This window comes from Ambystoma mexicanum, chromosome 8 (genome assembly GCF_040938575.1).
Source record: "Ambystoma mexicanum isolate Mex_15411 chromosome 8, UKY_AmexF1_1, whole genome shotgun sequence".
Classification (NCBI taxonomy): domain Eukaryota; kingdom Metazoa; phylum Chordata; class Amphibia; order Caudata; family Ambystomatidae; genus Ambystoma; species Ambystoma mexicanum.
In genome coordinates, this window is record NC_090929.1 from 636670397 (window position 1) to 636684927 (window position 14531).

At 44.7% G+C, this 14531-nt stretch overlaps 1 protein-coding gene across 8 annotated transcripts in view; it reads left to right on the forward strand.

Annotated features, from left to right (window-relative positions):
* The window catches only part of RAP1GAP (RAP1 GTPase activating protein), a 1905843-nt gene that overhangs the window by 1640191 nt on the left and 251121 nt on the right, over window positions 1-14531 (forward strand). For all 8 annotated transcript variants that reach the window (XM_069610366.1, XM_069610364.1, XM_069610368.1 and 5 more), the window contains 2 exons: window positions 3347-3394; window positions 11336-11374. In XM_069610366.1, coding sequence (XP_069466467.1) covers window positions 3347-3394; window positions 11336-11374 — 87 coding nt within the window. The remainder of the gene's footprint in view (window positions 1-3346; window positions 3395-11335; window positions 11375-14531) is intronic.

Genomic DNA, 14531 nt, shown 5'->3' on the forward strand with positions numbered 1-14531 from the left:
TACACATAACAAGGATACACTTGCTGATATTAATAAACTGTTAATTAACTTCTTCAAATTAGCTGACAGGGAAGTGCAATACATGGCAGACCCAGCAAGAGCACGCAAATATGGAGAGTGAGACAAAGCGGGAAGATCCCTGGCTAACATGCTGAAGGCAGAAAACTACCACAACCCTATCGCAAGTATCCATACAGCAAACGGTGGGTTGGTGACTCAAGGGGAAGAGATAAACCAATAATTCACATGATTCTACACAGAATTAAACTCCAATTGAGATGAGAGATCCGCTGAGGAGACGTCTGAATATCTAAGCAAATTAGGGCACCCTATACTTCTGCCTGAGGCTAGATCCTTGCTGGATCTACCAATTTTCCAAGAAGAGATAGTAGACGCTATTGAACCCTTGACTTCAAGGAAAGCTCCTGGATCTCACGGCCTTGTTATTCAACTGTATAAGGAGTGCCACTGAGAGCTAGCCCCTATCTTGTTGAATGTGTGGGAAGAGGCCATGGCCCGGGGCACACTCCCAGATTCGATGCGTGAAGCTATAATAACTGTATTATTGAATCCACGTCGCACCCTTCATGACATGTCCTCATATAGACCCATTTCCCCTGATCAACACAGATGCAAAGCTTTTCGCCAAAATCCTTGCAACTAGGCTTCTCCCTAATATGCCCAGATTGGTCCACGCTGACCAATCTGGTTTTATTCCAATGCGGTCCACAGCCCTCAATCTCTGAAGACTATTCAGGGTCTTGGCACAGATATTTCCCTCTGGCCAGGCAAAGTATTTTTCACGAAACTTCAATCCTTGGTTACCTCATTTATATGGGGCGGGTTGCTGCAAGGATGAAATGGGACAAACTGGTAGAACCATGCGCAAATGGTGGCATCGCTGGACCAGACTTCGAGCTCTACTACTTAACGGCACAGGCCCAATTCGCTAATCACTGGTATAATCAAGAAGAAACTGCCACACATATCCCAATAGAAATATATGCAGCATCCCCCACTGATCCCCGCTCTGTCATTTTCAATACACATCACAAAGACTCATGTAGATTTGACCCTGTTAGTGTCACTGTCCACGCTTGATCCATGATATATAAAAGAATCAAGAGAGGTATCTGACGATCCTGAAGCCCCGCTCTGGCACCTCCCCAGAATCTTCCCCACATTTGATGAAGCCCTACAAAGAACCTGGGACCCAGATAAACAGTTAAAGATGCGGGATATGTACCCTGAGAGCAAATACGTAAGTCTAGATGACTTTGTGAATACCATCGGAGAGGTCAGTTGAAATTGCTCCAATATCATTGTATGAGGGCCGCTTTCGGTGCGAGATGGCCAATGTTGCCAGAAGAGCCTATCTCACACAAGTGCATGCGAGCTATAACATCCGGGGATGGTGCAAGGGTGGGTGTTTCCAAACTGGGGTGCAAGAGTGGGGGTTTCCAAACTGTATGCCCCAATACAAACACATTCTCCATCCCTGAACACCATCAAAACAACATGGGAATCAGACCGGGGTACGACATTGGATGAAGACAAATGGCGCAAATACTACCAACGGACCAAAAAAGTGTCTTAAAACGCTGGCCTACGCTTCATTCAGTTCAAAATCCTTAACCAACTACATTGCACCGCAGTTAAAATGGCCAAGTTTACGGAGACCTGTTTGGGGAATGCCCGAAGTGTGAGGATCCACACGCAAATGCTTTTCATATGTATTGGGCATGTCCTTTGGTTGCTGTGTTTTGGAATAATGTTGCTGAGATTATTGAGAAAATAACACAAATCTCGGTCTCTCTCACTCCCCTAAAATATCTGTTTGGAGACATTGGTAAGGTGGCTGAAACCACGAGAAGGATTTTCAATGTGACATGCGCTGTTGCTAAAAGATGTATACTGCAATGCTGGAAGGCCAAATATGCACCCCGAACTGACGATTGACTCCGAGAGTTGATGTTTGTAAACGAATGTGAAGAACAATTTGTATTAACCATGCCTGTTACAAACCGCCCCAAAGATATAAGGGCCCCGTTTAGAAGTTATGTATGTGAGATGTTATCCGATAAGGACTTTTCCGCTGCCTCCTCACCATGATCTCTCAATCCCTACATGTATATATACTGTGTGATCTACAATGCACTGTAAAGAATATTACTGTATTGGGCGAATATCGAGATGAACATCAATAAACAAAGTTTGAAAAAAAAAGACATATGTCCTTAGCAGTAATGTGGTTCAAATACAAATCCTTCAGAGGAGGCGCAAAAAAAATATGTCACATGTTTGATTGCTTAAGGACACTGGAGTGGATCTTGAGTCTATGTAGGTTGGAATTCTTTTGAAACTCATTTAGCAGAGTCTAATGGCCTGCCGGAGTTCTGTCTAATAGACCAATGTCATAAGCATAGCCTGGCCATTGTGACGTCATAGTTCCCAACTTGGGAGGAAAGGCAAAGCACCTGTCCAATGCAGTTGTTATATCAGCCAAATACAAGTGTAAAGAATGACTTAGGCCCTACTTGTGTTGAAATATTTCAGCAAAGATGGCCCATAGGCCCTCATTTTGGGAGGCAGCGTTTAATTGTAATCGTAAATGCTGCCTGCCATGCAAGCATGGTAGGGAGTGTTTCATTGTAGATGTAGTGAGTACAATAAATCCCTATGGAGCCTGCCTGCTGTATACTGGTGCATGAAGCTGGCAGGCTGCATATGAATCCCTAGCATTTGCAGCAGGTGAAAATATATGCCTGCGCAATGCTTGGGCATTTGTATGCTGGAGAGGAAGGGAGGCGGTAGAAATCAACGTTGCGTTCCACCCCTCCACGCCACCATGATGGATAAAAATGGTGTGTGCTGTTAATGCAAGCGTAAAAGCCTTACAGGAGGCTTTTACGCCTTCCATTAACATTGCACTCCTGATAGAAATAAGCTCCATAAAGGCCAAGCGGCATTCTCACGCAGCACCACGATCATCTTAAGAAGGCCACCTCGACTACCCCAACTACACGGTTTCCGCCATAAATGATTCTGGTCAACTGCATCAAATGCTGTCGAAAAGTCGATAGATCCGACATAAACTGGTCTATTATATGTACTCTTGGCCTGTTCAATTATGGTAATTAGGACCATCAAGATGACTGTGCTGGAGTGGCTCATCTAAATCCTGTTTGATGGAAGGGTATGATGTTAGATTGTATGGCCCACTCGAAGAGCTGAGATAATAATTATAATTATAATAATGATATGCTCCTCATTGACTCTCTTCTGCCTTTAATGCCACATTAGACAATTCATGTTTGACAGATGCTCACTATTTTTCCTGTTTCAGGGCAGCAGAATGGATGAACAGCGGTGTCCTCTCCCGCCTCCTCTGAAGGTTTGTAAGAACAAAGTGCGTGGGGGGAAAAAAGGGGGAATATACTAAGTCTTTGAACTTCTCCAGAAACATGTCCGCACCTTATCTTTCTCCAGTCTCATCCCTTGCATTGTCACATCCTACTGGGTAAGCTTCACAACTGTCTCAATCCAGTGGTCGAAGTGTACGAAAAGAAGTAGTGTAACTATGTTCCCTGCTGGCCTGCACCCACTCACTCCCCACAAACCCCATCACCACGTCCCTTCCCACACACAATACACACCACCAAACACTTGCACCTGCTGTTTAAGGGAACGTTCAGTGCAGTTTCGACTTCTTCCTACTCTTTTATTTTAACATGAAACCATTCTGGAACAGTTTCTTTTTAAAATAAAAGTATAGGAGCTGTAAAAGGTAATTTAAAAAAGTAGAGGAGCACCGCTCCCGACCGCTCCCGCTCACTTCGACCACTGTCTCAATCTCAGATTTTGTCTAACTCAGCCTCATACAAAACTGCACAACAACGATTTTGACGTGTGCTGTAGTAAACCTCTTTGAGCTCCCCTCAACACTGCAAACTGGTTTGAGGAGCTCATAGAGGTGAACCAAATACTCCTCAAAATTATTGTAGCTAACTCTTGGGTATCATTATTATTTTTTTATAACGCGCTTAATACTGAAAAGGTTTCTAAGACCGGACCCGGGATTTGAACCCGTGTTGCTCAGCATCGAGTGCGTTGCCCCTAGCTATACTGGGCCAAGCACAAAGCCATTGCTAAATCAGATACTATCATGAACAAGAATGGAAAGTCAGCCTAAAAGCAATACTCTTTAAAGAATAAAGAAAGTAAGGCCCGAAAAAAGTTCATAAAAATGTGTTTGCCAATCACTACAAAAGAATAAATGAAAAAGGTAAAGGACAAATTGAGCTAAAAACAAGATATAAACTAAACGTTATAAAAATCAATGGCATAAAAAAATATTCCATGTGAGGATAGAACATCCTCAAAACTGTTTGTTTTAAAGCAGTCACAAATAAACGCGGCAATTCCACTACTAGGTGCCAAATAATGGAATTCATTCATATTTTTCTTCAAGGCCCAACCCGTCGGGTTCGCTAGCTCTGGTGGCAAAGCTTCCACTCCTAGAGCTGCAGTTTATTTATCACTTGTATGGATACTCCATTGTATCGAGTGTTAGAATGATCAGTGGCGTACATTGTCACAGTTCCCACCAGTTTGTGCTGCAACGATCTTTAAAATAATGAGTGCATTTTTTACAGATCACAACTGGAAGTTAGTCTGTTTCACCAAGGCTGAAAATGTCACTCTTACAGGAAAAATGAGAGTGGGATATGCCAGTTACTCCTAAAATCGGGAAGTCCAAATTGATATTGGAGGGATTGATGTATACTTTTAAAAATTTTACTGCCATTCAAGGAGGGTCATTTACTCAAATCCACCAATGAGCGCCCTTAAAGCCCTGGATAAACTGTGCCTGTCTCAATCCCTTCCATTGCACAAATTTCATCATTAGCACCTGGGCCCGGATGCGCAGCCCATCAGGTTCCGCAGAATGTCGGCTGAAATCTCCGATCTCAGAGCGCGTTCCACAGAACCTGCAGTCTGCCTCCCCCACCGCAGGTCACCATCTTTCACCACCCCCTGTCTTTTTTTTTGCCAACTCCCAACCCCTCTTCCTCCACCACTTACCTTTTTGCAGCTTGCTCTGCCGCCCTCAGTGCCCCGGCTGGTGGCCGTATGGAGCTCCACCTTCCCGTCCATGGTGGCCATCTGGGCAAAATATTTTTATTCACTGAACGGGACACGTGTGGCATCCCATTCAATGAATGAAAATACTCTTTTCTGTAGCACCTTGTAGTTACTGCTTTGGTAACCCGGGATGCTTATGGCATTAACGCCCCATTCCAAGGGCTGGAACAGAGGCAGGGAGGGTAGTGGCCTGGAAACCTCGTTAACGGCTCTCGCTTCGCTCGGGCCATTAAGTTAGGCTGCCGGGCCGTTAACCACTGTTCCAGACATTGGAACGGGGTGTTAATGCCACCTTTTGGACCTTGGAGGAATGAAAGGCAGAGCCTGCCCCAGGGATTTCACCCTATAATCTACAGGATTAAGACAGATCTCTGCTGCAGTAATACTAATCCACTCTCCTAAGAAACGGACCTTCCTCTTTCGTTTTTCCCAAATGCCTCTGCTTCATCCTCTGCACTTCTGCGCCGGACAATCATAGCTTAGAAATAAATACCACCTTCTCCCAGCACAAAGCTTTTTCCACCTGCAAATTCATTACGAGCATAGATTTTAGTGGCACTCATTGGTGTGACACAGTTTCACTGCTAGGCCCACGATACCAGCCTATATTCTAACATGCACAGAGGAGAAATGCATCCTCCCTGCCGCCACAACACACATGCCAAACATTGCACAGTCACCACTACACAGTGCTTCTACTACACGGCCACTGCACTAACAGCTAAGCTATTATTGAAAGGCCAGTTTGGAGTGCAGGCAATTCATTGAAATAAGCGATAGGCAGTGGTCAAAGTGAGCGGGAACGGTCGGGAGCGGTGTTCCACTACTTTTCTTTTTTTCACTGTTAACAGCTCCACTACTTCTTGCGACCATTTTCACCATTCTGGAACTGTTCTTTGTGACGTTAAAGCACAATTCTCTGTTTTACCACCGGATATCAGTTACAGCTAAACTGAAATCTGCTTCAACTCAATTGGCTGTCAACCAGCGTGGCTGCAACCCTTGAAAAATGTGTTGCACGGTCCCCTCTCCCCTGCCGGAGTCACATTTTCATAACCATTTTTGGTACACTTCTTGGCCATAGGTTTTCTGATATGTTTAGACCTGTGTGTAATATGCAGTTTGTTCAGCTCCATCCACCTCCACCTGACAGGTCCTTAGGACAAGACTTTGCTCATATTGGTCTTGTAATAGCTTAGCACTCATGGTTATCCTTCTCCCGACATTGTCGTGCACGCTAGGTTTCCTTGGTTGGCCCCATCACTAACAGCCTGCCCACTCCTCCTTGAATTAAGATGTTGTATAAAAAAGTACAACGTTTCAAAAGGTAAAACATTTCAACCAAATGCATCATCAATTGAAATGTACAATTACTTTCATTTGAAACTATGGGCCTCATTACAACCCTGCCGGTCCGGTCACAACGGACCAGCAGGGTTGTAATGGTTATAAATGGTGCCGGTGCTACCGTCCTCCCCATTCCCATTGAGTCCTATGGGGCTCAATGGGAAGGGCGAGTAACTTTTTCTGACGCCTGTCTTCAGGGATCGCCGGGGCTGTAATGCCCCATTGATTACCCATTGCCAGGCGCCGGAAAAAATACACAGCTCCGGCAGCACACTGCTGTTTTTACCGGCATGGCTACCGCCGGAGTTGTAATGCGGCCCTATGTCATCAAAGCAATGTATCCCCCACTGCCCACATCGGTGCGTTGTGTGTAGAAAACCTGTGCAAGATACACATGTGGAAGCTGTTAGTTGGCAAGTACTTGTTTTCAATTTTGCCTGATATTGTCCATCCTCATAGGTGTGGCCGACATTGCTGCCTGTAACAGCTTGCTTGCACACTGAGAAGCCAGTGTAGGCTTTGTTTTGATATGGAAATGTCCCAATTTTCTTTTCGCAGCAGGGTTATGGGCCAGGCTATTATGCAAGTCTATGCAAAAAGGACGGGCATACTCGTCCTTGGCACTTAAGGGGTTAATATTATCTTGCTTACTAGAAACAAAGAAGGGGGAAGCCAGTGAACACCACTGGCACTACTACTTCAGCCGCTGTCTACATCACGCAAGACACTGACTACAATGTCACTGCTTAATATAATAGCGTGAAACCCCGCACTAGCAACCTTGCTTTGGGTTAAAATGTATTTACTGCATATGGCCGTCCTTAAAGTGTGCTTTGACAAATTACAGCATGTTTTGATACCAGCATCGAAAATGTGCTGTAATTTACAAGTGTGTACTTAAAATAATGGCTGTATGCCTAGTAAATACTTTTGAATGCTTACAAACGAGTGCAAGTTACGATTTGCATAGTATTAATTTATGTATAAACATAGTAAAAAGACTTCAGTTAAGCATGATGAACATACGTCCTTTTACTATGTCTGCTTAATGAAATAATGTGCAAACACCAACGTTAACATGGACCCTGTATCTCCTTCCCACCCCACTTACCTCTCCATGCATGCCCGCGGCACACTTGTGGCTCAAGTTTGTCACCAGTGAGATCTGAAAATATGTGTTTCATATTAAATTAGAACTTTACCTAAGAGAAGAGGTGTCGGGACCACTGTGTCCCTGAGCTGGCAAAGTCCACAACAGTGGCATAATCAGAGAAAATGGGGAACGGGAACAGTTCTACCCCTGCCCAACAACATTGAGGGTGCCCTAATAGCGTCACTGTCTCGAGTCTTGCATCTAGATGGTCTGCCCAACAACATTGAGCGTGCCCTAATAGTGTCACTGTGCTAAAGTTTGAATTAGAAAGTGTGCCCAACAACATTGAGTGTGCCCTAATAGCGTCACTGTCTTGAATCTTGCATCTAGATTGTGTGCCCAACGACATTGAGTGTCCTAATAGCGTCACTGTGTTGAATCTTGCATCAAGATTGTGTGCCCAACAACATTGAGTGTGCCTAATAATTTTACTCTGTCGTCCCCTAAAAACCTTTTACCTTGTTGAAGTTTGAATTTAGATAGCGTGTCCAAAAACTTTGAGTATGCCCTAATAGTTCCAACAGGCTTGTACCCAAAGTTGCACTGTGTTGAACTTAAATCGAGGTAGTGTGCCCAAACATCACTGTGTTGAATCTTGCACCTAGATTGTGTGCCCAAAACATTGCGCTGGAGAGTACACAAGAACCACCCTCAGCTCAGGAATCTTCCCCGGCACCTTTAAAACTGCACATGTCAAGCCTCTTCTAAAAAAAAAAATCCCTTGACCCCCTCAACCCCAAAAACTACTGCCCCATCTCAAACACCAGGTTCCTTGCAAAACTCATTGATCGAACCACATACTCCCAACTAAATGCCTTTGTCGAATCCAACAACCTCCTGGACCCCACACAATCAGGCTTCAGACCACGACATGGAACCGAAACCACTCTGGCCGCAATCTGGGACGATCTTAAGATCACTGTGGACTCTGCAGGATGCGCTGCAGTAATACTCCTAGACCTCTCTGCCGCCTTCTACACAATTAACCACTCAATCCTACTTGACCACCTCCACTCCCTAGGTATCAGTGGAAACGCTCTCAAATGGATATCCTCCTTCCTCAACAACAGGAAACAAATAACCCTCCTCTCCACCTTTGCCTCCGTCGCTCAACCAGTCAATAATGGAATACCACAAGGAGCATGCCTATCCGCCCTCCTGTTCAACCTCTATATGTCCACCCTCCCTGGAATAATCCACCTGCACAATATCCTGTGCTACAACTACACCGATGACACGCAAATAATCCTAAAACTCTTCAACTCATACTACAAATCTCAGCCCGACCTCGCAGCCTCCCTCCATGACATTGATCGTTGGATGAGCGGCAACACCAAGCTTCTCCCCAACCCTTTACCTTGGCCCACATCCATGGGCAATCCACCCACCACCCCGGCCACAGTAAAAAACCTTGGTTGCACTCTCGACTCAAACTATCTAAGTCTTGTCATTGCCACCTCAAAATTCGCATTTTTCCCTACCTCTCCTTTCCTAACAGACTTGACGGTGTTCAGTCTATTGTAATGTCGAGACTGGACTACGCTAACTCCCTCTATCTCGGAGTCCGGGCATACCACCTCATTCAATTACAAAGAGCGCAAAACGCTGCCGCCAAAATGCTACTAGCACTGGGCCCAAGAGACCACACCTCTCCAGCTCTCAGAACTCTCCACAGGCTCCCAGTTGGACGAAGGGCCACTTTCAAAACCCTATGCGTCACCCACTGAGCAGTGCACAAAACTGGCCCTCTATACCTGCAAGACAAGCTAAAACCCTACCACACACCACGCACTCTAAGATCAAGCTCCGCCCTCCTTTTAGTGATACCAAACACCAACTCAGTCAGGATAGGAGCATCCTCGTCCTCAGCCTTGGCCCCCACTCTATGGAATTTGCTTCAGCCCCACATCCGACTCACCTTAGACTACGTGTCATTCCGCAAACTATTGAAAACGTGGCTCTTCCCATAACACCGATGACCACCCAAAGATGTGTCCAAACCCAGCAACTGAACGATGAAACACACAACGAAGCTGTCCTACTTGATGCACACCCACATGATAGGACATAATGGATGGATCAGAGGGAATGATTGGAGTGAATGAAGTCGATGGATGGACTAATCATAGCGAATAGACACAGTAAACAGAATGTCAGAGTTGATCGAACAGAGAAAATAAAGAGTAAATGGGGTGGATGGAACGGATAGAGTGATTAAAACAGATAAACTGAATGGAACGGACAGAAAGGATGGAATGAATGGAAGGGATGGAACGGATGGAACGGATGGAACGGATGGAACAGATGGAACAAATGGAAGGGTTTGAATGGATGGAGTGGACAGATCGAATGGATGGAGTGGATGGATCGAATGGATGGAGTGGATGGAACGGATGGAGTGAATGGAACAGATGGAGTGGATGGAATGGATGAAGTGGATGGAACGGATGGAACGGATGTTGGCAACACCTATTCACCATGATGTTGCCAAATATCTGTATCCCCTATATATGCTATCTACCTGTATCCCCATATATATCTGTATCCCATATATACCTGTATCCATCCTGTCGCTATATAACTGTATGTCGCTATGTACGTCCCCACTGTCCTGCTCACATGCCTGGTCTCAGGCACTTATACCGATAACCACCATATGACACAACTACGCCTACTCTAAACTATACACCATCACTCAACCAGAACACAGCTATACCCCTGTTAATTCGGCCTCGCTGTTCACATACGAACACGACTCCATGATCACCTCATCACCCTAATAAAATGCAGCTAGCTGAGGCACATTCCAGCTAGCTGCTCGCATAGGCGTCCCTCAGGCCTAACGCAGCGGGAACCCAGACTAGGTGTCCACCCACTAGATTGAACACATCCAACTGATTTCCTCAGCACCACACCTTTCGCTATGAAGCAGCTATCATCCAACAACGACACCAGCTGCACACATATCCGATGCACCCACGCACCGTACGACACTCTGTCTCTACTGACTTGAGCTACGGTTCCCGATGGCGTTCAACCTACCAGCGCTTTGAGATCCTACTAATGATACATTAGGCGCTATTCAATTGCCAAGTAACATAACATGTGTCGCATTGCTTGTGAATTGTTTAGGTCTTCGTACACAAAGATATTTTTAAAATCGAATATTTCCATTCACAGTCCTGTATCTCTAGCCCTCGACAGAGGGTCATGTGTATTTAAACATAACACCTGGGGATAGTACAAAAATACAGGCTTCTAATACCAGTTGAGCTCAAAACTCCGTGCATGAAAGTACTCTGCAATAGCCACACTGGTCTTGTAGTGTGGCTAGAAACAACCACCTATTTAAATAAACGCCCTAATCTCCAAAAAAGGCCAGCCCACCTGCAACTGAGATGCACAGTATCTGCCCAAGATCAGCTTGCAATCTTTCCTACATGTCTGGCCTTCCTCCATCCTGAATCAGTCACGTCCATTCTACACTTCGGCGTCTGCATCACACTTTGCATGCCATGTTGGTCCTGTAGCACTGTAACAGTATAGAACGGAAAGAAGCCCAACCCACAGAGGGCACATGTCATCACTGGCAATCACCACAATGTACCAATCTACTTAATCAATGGCCTTTTGTGTTGGAGGACAGTATCGTGTGACATGACTGACAGCTTCTCTTTTTTGTCCCTGTAGACGGAAGAAGATTACATTCCCTACCCCAGCGTCCACGAGGTAAGGCATCCTAACACTGTTGTGGCTATTGCTTCCAGATGGGTTCTGTGCACAAGCCAAAAGATGGTGTTGCCAAGTGAAGGGGAAGAGGGGAAGAGGGGAAGAGGGGAAGAGAGAAATTAGCATGCATTGGGGTTTTGGAGGCAAAGCGAGGATCAGGACAGAGGAAGATGATAGGAGCAGATACACAATGTTGAAAAGTTCAAAGGTGAAGTCATTTCACAAAGAAGGATTCCATACTTTCATGAGAAACAACACATCCGAGACATTCACTACATCTCAAATGTCATTGCATAGTTATCGACTCGCAGACAACAATAGCAAATAACGGAATGAATGGCAGCAAAATAATGTGTTTCCTAGGTAGCACCACAAAGACCAACCAGTAATACTTTTGGCAGTGCAGTCTAACCAGGATCAACGCCTAAGGAAAATGCACAGCCCGGATGTGAAAAACCTTGCTAATACCTACAGTTTCTAAAAACCTAAGCAGGCAACGATTAGAAAATTCCCTCCACTAAGGGGAACAGATCATTCTTGTTACCTCAAGTGAAATCTTATCCTCCTTACGGTAGCACCTGAAGTTTCAGGCATGTACTCTTGAAGTAACATGTAAATGGGACTGCTATAGCTTGTTGGTTTTTTTGTTTGTTTGTTTGTTTGTTTTATTCATTTCTAATGCGCGCCAGACCCGGGGGTATTCCGGCGCAACTGTTAAAGAAAATTCAAAGCTTAGGATAAGCTCGTACTCCCTGTTTTCACCATTTCCTTTTCTGCGTCTCCCCTACCCTACTGCCTTTCTCCCATTCCTTTCCCCTTCATTTTGCTGAAGTGAGTCAATTTGAAATCGCCAATAAAATAATAATGAACAAAATAAGAACAGTAAAAGAAAAACAAGAGTTATTACTTTCAAACAATGTTATGATACTGATCAGAAGAAATGATTCTTGCACATGTACCAAAACCCTACATTGAAGTGTCATAGGGCATGGAGCAGGGTCTGCAAACTTGGGCTTTCCAGTTGCTTTGTACTAGACCCTCCTCTGCACTAGCCACTATAGTCAATGATGAGGGATTATGGGAGCAATACTCTGAAACATCTGGAGATCCAAAGGTTGCAGACCCCTGATTTGGAGGCTCATGGATTGACTTGGTATTCATAATGTACTCCCTCTGGCACGTGCAAGGTTTTGTTCTGGTCAATTGACTATTATACAAGGTAATTACATCGTATATTATTTAAATACGTGAATCTGCACAAAAACTCTGTTTCTTTAGCCTTTTTTGTTATTAAATAAACTTTTAATATTATCCCCCCATGATGATTTGATTTCTGTACTGTCAGTCGTAGTCATACATAAAGGCCTATATGAAATAATAAGACTGGTACATACTGATATCTATGGTGAAATTCTCTGTAATACTGTGAACGATCACAGGAAATCCGTATACGGTGGGGGTCAAGTAGGAGTCGACTTTGGCATCAACCGTTTTCAACATCTGCATTAACGACTATGGGCCTGATTTACAAAAGCCTTTTCCTGTGGCAAAACCTCATTGGAAAACGGTTTGTAAATCCCTCCCTTCCACTCTGTACCGTAAACAGTAAACGCTGATGCTCCATAGTGTGCCGATATTCCAGTCCCTCCGCTGCCATCCCCAGGTCATTCAGTACTGGTTGCCAGAGTGGGTAACACCCTGACATGGCCGCTGCATGATTGATCGTTTGTGCTGAAACATAACTGGCTGGTAATGCCAACATTTGTGAGATATTAACCCTTGCCATGCCATTTGGTGTTGCCTGATCCTTCTCTTTAAACAATCAAGTCTTAGAAACTAAAAAACCTATAGGCAGGGTTAGTATATCTCTTAAATAGATTTATCACCCGTACAATACATTTCAATTCTAGGTACGGGGGCTGTACCGTATGTGCCCCACTCAAAGTGCATAGAGAGCAACCATCAGGGCAGCTGCTTTATATAGGGCTGAGCTTTGGGTCTATGACTTTATGCACTTTCCTTTTCTTCAAGTCACAGACAACCTATTTTACATATCTTTACTGTCTTTACTTACGTCTACCCTGGCAATGGCAAGGAGGGATTTAATCTAATTTATTTATTTTTATGTTCATAATGTGCCGGCAGCCCGCAGGCATCGGGCGCAACAAGAACACAGGAAGACAACAAAAGGACAGGACAGTGAGGTATAAGTTTACTAGGGATGAAAGTCGCCCATTGTTCCATAATCAAGGCCACCACTATATTGGGTCTGTCTATGGATCAACACTATGGATGCACTCTACAGAGCTATTGCTAAAGATCTATGATCTGTACCCACCTAGGATTGTATACTATGATTTTTACACCTAATTATACTCTAATGAATTTGAGCCGTGCCACGTGTGGTGAACACGCCTTGACTTTCGCAAATCTGATTGTCACATTATTGAGGCAGCTTTGAATCAGCGGCTGCTTACTAGAGGCATGGAGGTTGCCAGAGGTGCCCACTTGGCTTGCTCCTGTAAATTGTCCCAGTTCAGGCACCCCTATTTAGATGCTGCCCTCCCTCATAGACCTCACTGTCTGAAAGCCCAGTTTAGATTGTGGGAGTCTCCACTAGATCCCTGTGTCCAGATATAGAATCAGGCAAAACGAAAAGGTGATGGCTGGAAGGTTTTGAATTAATCATAACCATGGGCACAGCTCAGGGCAACCCTCCAGACCATCGTTTTTCAGCCTGCCGAGCCATTACAGAAGGGGAAAAACCATATGCAAATCAGGCTTGGTCCTACCCCAAAAGGGGCAGTCCAGCCCAAACTGCTAGGTCACATCCCTTCGAGAACACAAGCATCCCCAGACATGTTTCAGCCTTGTTGGGCATCATCAGTGAGGAGTCGCCTAGGTCTCTAGGCCCGGCAGAATCAGTCCTAATTAGGTATTTGCATTTGCAATCCTGCTAAGGTGGCCCTTCCTTACTACCTGCGTTTCTGTCCGCTGTACCTGTGCTCCACTCTCTATTTAGGATACGTACATTATATACTGTCCAGAATGCCCCCCAATTTAGCCGCAATACTGATTTGTCTTCTGGAAATAGCAAATGATGTCTTCTTGGCATGGAAAAGATAGAAATATCCAAATTATTTCTGAAGTAGACTTT